This window comes from Athene cunicularia (assembly GCF_003259725.1).
Source record: "Athene cunicularia isolate RWA chromosome 1 unlocalized genomic scaffold, athCun1 chr1_part2, whole genome shotgun sequence".
Taxonomy (NCBI): Eukaryota; Metazoa; Chordata; class Aves; order Strigiformes; family Strigidae; genus Athene; species Athene cunicularia.
This window is the reverse complement of record NW_020799092.1, coordinates 4,901,384-4,908,813: the sequence shown is the minus strand read 5'-3', so window position 1 is coordinate 4,908,813 and position 7,430 is coordinate 4,901,384. Positions and strand designations below refer to the sequence as shown.

General features: G+C 45.7%; 2 protein-coding genes across 2 annotated transcripts; one reads left to right on the top strand and one right to left on the bottom strand.

The window, feature by feature from the left end:
- Positions 1-6,114: 6,114 nt before the first annotated feature.
- LOC113491616 (histone H2A.J) lies at positions 6,115-6,800 on the bottom strand. Its single transcript, XM_026868681.1, has one exon. It carries the CDS (start codon positions 6,732-6,734, stop codon positions 6,345-6,347), a length of 390 nt encoding a protein of 129 aa, XP_026724482.1. The 5' UTR covers positions 6,735-6,800; the 3' UTR covers positions 6,115-6,344.
- Positions 6,801-7,035: 235 nt separating this feature from the next.
- On the top strand, positions 7,036-7,428 carry LOC113488196 (histone H2B 1/2/3/4/6; the record flags this gene model as incomplete). Its single annotated transcript, XM_026863244.1, has 1 exon — positions 7,036-7,428. A coding segment is annotated over exon 1 (372 nt), but the record flags the coding sequence as incomplete, so codon positions are not given.
- Positions 7,429-7,430: the final 2 nt, after the last annotated feature.

The window sequence follows — 7,430 nt, the reverse complement described above, 5'->3', positions numbered from 1 at the left end:
GTACAGGATTCTAAGTGGTCATGAAGAAATTTCCCAAATAATCAAAGATTTACTGGCTGCAGGGGTTTTAAAGCTGACTACAACAATGTGGAATAGTCCAATGTGGCCAGTCAAAAAGGTTGATGGATCCTGGAGAATGACTGTGGATTACAGAGAACTGGACAAGAGCACCCCATCTCTTGTGACAGCTGTACATGATATGATCACTTTAATAGAAAGAGTTCAGAGGCATCCTGGCATGTGATGTGCTGTCATTGACCTGGCCAATGCATATTTTACAATTCCGATTGCAGAAGAGCGTTGGGATCAATTTGCATTTACATGGCAAGGATGGCAGTATACCTTTACCAGGTTGCCTCAGGGATGGGTGCATAGTCCAACTATTTGCCATAGAATAGTGGCTGAGCACCTGGATGAGGTACAGCTCCCTTTTCATATGCAAATGATCCACTATATTGATGACATCCTGATTCAGGGGACCAATGAGGGTGAATTACAACAAATGCTCAAAGTGCTACTAATGCATATGAGGCAGATAGGTTGGGAGATTAATCCTACTAAGATCCAAGGACCATCTCAGACAGTTAAATTCCTAGGAATACATTGGAACTGTGGTCATCGAGAAATACTACCTAAAGCTCAACAAAAGATTCTTGACTTTACCTCCTCCTTATTCCATGGTATAGCACAGAGATTTATCAGACTGTTTGGTTTCTGGACACAACATATTCCAAATTTAGGACAGATTCTGGCCCCATTATATAAGGTAACTCACAAAAAGCATAAATTTTAATGGAGAAATGAGCAGCAGGCTGCCTTTGAATAGCCTCTTTTGCCAATTCAAAGGGCTTTGGACTTATGGGCCATGTAGGATGGTGAAGTAGAATTAAATGTATCTGTAAATGGGTCGTATGCTAATTGGAGCCTCTGGCAGAAACAAGGGAAGAGAAGAGTCTCCTTAGGATTTTGGAGAAGAAAGTTACCAGAGGCAGGGCATAATTTCATGCCCTTTGAGAAACAACTGTTAGCCTGTTATTGGGCCTTGATAGAAACTGAGCAGCTCATGATAGGCCACGAGGTGGCCCTGCGCCCCGCAATCCCTATTATGCAGTGGGTTAAAAGCTCCCCAGAGACTCATCGAATGGGGCATGCACAAGAATCAAGCATTATAAAATGGAAATGGTACATCCAGGACAGAGCAAAGGTGGGACCTGGTGGTGTTGCTGCCCTCCATGAGCAAGTGGTGTCTGCCCCCATGCAGGATCAAGAGGTAAAGCCTGATCCTATAGCTGAACAGGAATCCCCTGTGCGATGGGGGAAGACCCTGGATCAGCTGCTATCTGTTGAAAGGGAACATACATGGTTTACAGATGGGTCAGCTAAATGTATAGGAGGGAAAAGTTTTTGGAAGGCAGTGTCTTATCATCCTAATTCAGGGAAATTTCTGGAGACCACAGGAGAAGGGGAAAGTAGCCAATATTCTGAGTTATATGCACCATATATGGCTTTAAAACAAGAGGATTCAGGGGAATGTCACCTATACATTGATTCTTGGTCAGTGGCAAATGGATTGGCTATTTGTCTGCCAACATGGGTAGCCAAAGATTGGAAAATTTATTCTAAAATTGTCTGGGGAAAGGCAATATGGAAAGATATTTGGGAACTGGTTCAAAGAACCAAGGTGACAGTATTCCATGTAGATGCTCATAGTAATATAAATTCACTTGAGCATCTTTACAATTCTGTCACTGATAACCAGGCAAAGGTTTCCCAAGCTGGACTGGAGTTCCCTCAGAAAGGAGACCATGAAGGCTTGGCAAAATGGGCACACCAGAAATGTGGGCATCTTGGGGAAAAGGCCACTTACAAGTGGGCCCAAGAGCGTGGCATAGTTATGTCACTGGATATGATCAAAACAATAATTGCCTAATGCCCTGTTTGCCAGCATACACATAAGACCCCTGTACCAAATACTGTAAAAGGAGAATTGGGAAGAGGGAAATTGCCAGGACAAATCTGGTAGATGGGCTATATCAGCCCTTTACCTCAGGACCGAGGGTGCAAATACATCTGCACTGAAGCTGACACATATTCAGGATACTTGATTGCTTGCTTGTCCCTGCAGAAAAGCCACGCACCATAGTACAACCTCTACCATAGATACAATGATCCTATACTATGGCATCCCCTTACAAATACAAACTGATAATGGGTCCCATTTCTGAAATAAATTTGTACTGCAATATGCAGAGCAGCATAACATTCAGTGGATCTTCCGTATCCCATACCATCCACAGGCTGTGGGATTAATTGAAATAATGAATGGGCTTTTAAAGGAGCAGTTAAAAAAGCTGGGAAATGGAAACCTATCCCGATGGAGATCTAACCTCACAGATGCTCTCCACACCCTCAACAATAGACCCATCGGGGAGATGGAGACACCCTTGATGTGTATGACTATGCCCAAACTACAAATAAAGCCTCTAATTGTAACTGAAACTTTAATCTATGGGGAAATGGTTCCAGGTGCAATGGCCCCCTACTGGGCCACTCCAGAGGCTGCTGGGCTAGATCTTTATGCATCAGAACTGGTAAAGATAAATCGAGGCCAGACAGGGGTTATTAACACCGGAATAGGAATCCAAATTCCCCCAAGACACTTTGGCTTAATAACTGCTTGCTCAAACCTAGCCCTAAAAGGTGTTCATGTAATGGGAGGAGCGATTGATGCAGACTACCAGGGAGAGATCAAAGTAATCCTGCTGAATAATGGTGAACAAGATTTAGTTTTTCAACCCAGTGATAGAGTAGCACAGCTATTAATATTACCGATTTTGAAAACAATGGTGAGGAAGGGAGAACCACCCCAAGTCACTACTGTTCGTGGAGACAAAGGATTTGGATCCACCAACTTTAGTAATGGGGCAAAAGTATGGGTCCAAGGGCTGAGTGGCCCCCCTGAGCCAGCTGAAGTAATAGCTGTAGGAAAAGATAACACCATCCTAATCATGAAGCCTGGACAGAAAAAATGGGAACATGTCCCTGCAAATAAATGCTATTTGTGATAATAATGATGGTTTAAGGTTTTGTCTTCTAGATCTTGTGTGGCACCGCTGGGAATATGAAATCACTCCTGTGACAAATGTATTCGACCCGAAAGGGCAGCATGCGGACTGGAATACAAGTTGACGCTGAGCTGTGCTGAGCAGGTGACATCAGCTTCAGACCCACAGTCACACAGATCTTCCAGTGATAAAGACCACAACAGTGAACAATATAAAGAAACAGCTGAGATGACCGTGGCAGTGTCTGTAGCCAAATACAAGATAAAGATGTCACACTTAGAGATCGTGTGAGGGCTGTGGTCCACCCATATGTCAAGGGGCTGAATAAAATGCTGGGGTTTCCACCCCAAGCCCCAAATTAAGGTTAACATATGGGTGATTCCCACAGCCCTTCACAAAGCGGTGGTGAGTTTGCCTTTAGGCTTCCCTCCAGGGTGCGACCCTTGTAGGGAGAGCCATTGGGTAAATGACCCCAGGTGTCCCAAATTAAGTAAGCAAAGGTCAGGTGTCCCACTTAGGGATAAAAGCTGGGACCACCTGCAGGAAGGGGCAGTGTCTGTCTGTGAGGTGGAAGCACTTTGTAGAGTTTCCTGCTGGGGAAGGACCTCCTGCCTCCCTGGGACTGGGCTCCAGTCAGGTCTGGCTTTTGTAAATGTGGGCTGTGTAGAGATTCAGTGTGTGGCTTCCTTGGTCTTATGTGTTTGGTTTGTTGACTTGGTTGTCTCCTGTCCCTTCTATGGGAGACTGCATTTCACCATTTATTCCATTGTTGGTCGTGTGGTGTTGTTGTTGGGGTCATTGGGATTGATGTCAATTATGTATAATCTGACTTGTTTGTACCCCTAGTGCTCACCCCTGTACTGACCCTTTTGTATCAAATACAATTTGGTTATTGGTTCATCTTTATGCTGGCTGTGTCCTTTATGCTAGGCCTGATAACTGGGAAAACAGTATCACAGAGTGAAACTCTTGTTACTAAGGTGAGCACAGTAATGAGGGAAATAAGTGTTGAGAACAAAATTCTGAAAAAAATAATTTCTGCTCAGATGATAAGAATTTGGAGAGATATGAACTTACCTCCACACTCAGGGAAGGGCAGGGCCCTCTCCTGTAGTACCAGCTCTGATTTCCACATATAGGAGTTTGTTTAGAGAAATCCCACTCCTGGATACAGATACCCCCACCCCCATAAGCTTTATCTGGAATTCCTGTGTGTTGATTTAGAGGTGCATGCTTGTGGCCCAGAAAGAGAATCATATCCTGTACTACATAAAAAGAACAACCAGGAGTTCAAAGGAGGTGATTCTCCCCTTCTACTCCACCCTTGTCAGACCCCACCTGCACTACCGTATCCAGCTCTGGGTCCCCAGCACAAGGAAGACATGGGCCTGTTGGAGTGGGTCCAGAGGAGGGCCACAAAAATTATCAGAGGGCTGGATCACCTCTCCTATAAAGAAGAGAAGAGTGGGGGCTGTTCAGCCTGGGGAAAAGCAGGCTCTGCAGAGAGCTTATTGCAGCCTTGCAATATACAAAGATGAGGAGAGACTTTTCATCAAAGCAGGTAGAAAGACAGGTGACGGGACAGGACAAGGGGCAACAATTTTAAACTAAGAGAGTAGATATAGACTGGATATGAGGAAGACATTGTTTGCAATGAGGGTGGTGAGAAACTGGAACAGGTTGCCTAGAGAATTTGTGAAAGCCCCATTCCTGGAAGTGTTCAAAGTCAGGTTAGATGAGGCTTTAAAGCAATCTGATCTAGTGGAAGATGTCCCTGCCCATGGCAGGGGGGTTAGACTAGATGATCTTTGGCATCTTCCAACCCAAACCATTCAGTGACTGAGATCTTCTGCACACACATATGCAGGGATCTGTTCTGTAAACCAAACAGAAGATTTGTGCATATTAAAACACAGTTTTTGTATCATCACAGTTTTTCAGTAAGAGAAGTATAAGTGCAGGAGATATGCAGCTGCAGCTATTGATCAATAAAACAGCATAATGAAGATCAATAATGGATACATAATGGAAACATTACCGCTCTAAATGTATCCATTACCAAGCAGAACCTTGGGCACAGATACTGTCACCATACCAGAATAGTCTAGTGCTCCAGAGAGCTCTCTTCCTTTGTTTCTCTCCACATACGATCACCAATGTCCTTCTTTGGCTATCATACAGTTCTACTTAAAAAGCCTCTCTGCTACAGCTTAGGAGTGGGAAGGAGAGGGACAGGGGATAGTATCTTGCTATAGGTGGTATTTTCCTTCCTCCAAGACCAGAGCATTCCTTCTTCCCAGGGTTTGGGGAGGGCAGAGGTGCTGCACAGGTGGGAGCTATAGACTCAGTGTGATGCATACCATCAGCTTCTGGGAACATCCTAGCAAGAGGAATCATCTAGACAGTCTTTCTCAATTTGTAACTGAATCTAAAGAGCCATAACATTGTGCTTTTGGGTGATATTGTGCTAACAATGTAAGATATTAATTCAAAAATATTGCCCACTGTTAACTGATGCAACAGGAATAGCTATACACAGTAAGGGAATTTCAGAGTGTCAAGCTTGAAAATCCCACTTAAACTGGGAATACAATCAGTGCTGGAAGGAGCTTCTAAACAGAAGAATGCTACATTGTTGCTTTACAGTACAGGTCTGACTAGTTAAGAATCTAGATCAAAACAAGCCCTTTCCCATAAAGCATTTCTCATTTCGTTTGTAGATAAAGAATCTTTTAGTTTGGAACAGACCTCTTAAGATTAAGTCCAGCCCCCAATAGAATTAAGCCATAGGGAAGCTTTACATCTTTTAAAGAAAGGCCTACAAAGCAAGCACTTCGTTACATTTCTCATGTTGTTACAGGGGTTTGGGATGGTCTCCTGTTTACTTTCATGCTGCATAGCTTTTCTTCCTGACCTGCTTGTCTTTTAGCCACTCTCCCCCTGCCCCGTATTTCACACCATAAGTAGCCTGTAAAGTCATGACAGTTGAACCGACAACATTAAAAACTATTTTACCAATATAACTAGTATAATTACCATTCTTTCATTACGAAAGACGAGTTAGGAAATACATCATCTTTCTCAGGTAGAAGCTGGAAATTTTAAGGCAATGATATAAAACAGGTTTAGCTCCTTAATAAAACGCTGCATGCAAGAAACAGTACCAAAGGACTTTTCTAAACAAAGCAACACAACTCTTTTCTGGCTGTGTGGGCGGCTCTGAAAAGAGCCTTTGGGTTACAATGTCGTGAAAAATCTAAGCAGCTTTACTCGCCAAGCTCATTTGCTTTTAGCCTTATGGCTCTCAGTCTTCTTGGGCAGCAGCACGGCCTGGATGTTGGGCAGCACCCCGCCCTGCGCGATGGTCACCTTGCCCAGCAGCTTGTTGAGCTCCTCGTCGTTGCGGATGGCCAGCTGTAGGTGGCGGGGGATGATGCGCGTCTTCTTGTTGTCGCGGGCCGCGTTGCCCGCCAGCTCCAGGATCTCGGCCGTCAGGTACTCCAGCACGGCCGCCAGGTACACCGGGGCGCCGGCGCCCACCCGCTCCGCGTAGTTACCTTTCCGGAGGAGGCGGTGAACACGGCCCACGGGGAACTGCAGCCCGGCCCGCGATGAGCGCGACTTGGCCTTAGCTCGTACTTTACCTCCCTGCTTCCCGCGACCGGACATACTTTAGACGCGCAAAAATCCCCTCAGAGCTTTCCAGCGAGAAACTAGATCAAAAAAATCATACTGACGCAACGCCTCTTCCCATTTTATCTCTTCCCTGGGCGGGATGAGCAGTTGGTGATTGGGTGTAAGCAGTCGTTGCTTTTACGACCAATGAGAAGACGGATTGTATTGTGACCAATCAGAGAAAGATACACCCACGTGCAGAAAAGTCCAATCACATTGTACGATTTAGGTGTCTTGTATTTGCATAAGAGCCCTATAAATGGGGAGCGCTGCTGCCATTTTAGCTAGCACTCTCTAGAATAGGAACGGTCTTAAAATGCCTGAGCCAGCTAAATCCGCCCCCGCGCCCAAGAAGGGCTCCAAGAAGGCGGTGACCAAGACGCAGAAGAAAGGCGACAAGAAGCGCAAGAAGAGCCGCAAGGAGAGCTACTCGATCTACGTGTACAAGGTGCTGAAGCAGGTGCACCCCGACACGGGCATCTCGTCCAAGGCCATGGGCATCATGAACTCCTTCGTCAACGACATCTTCGAGCGCATCGCCGGCGAGGCCTCGCGCCTGGCGCACTACAACAAGCGCTCCACCATCACCTCGCGGGAGATCCAGACGGCCGTGCGGCTCCTGCTGCCCGGCGAGCTGGCCAAGCACGCTGTCTCCGAGGGCACCAAGGCTGTCACCAAGTACACCAGCTC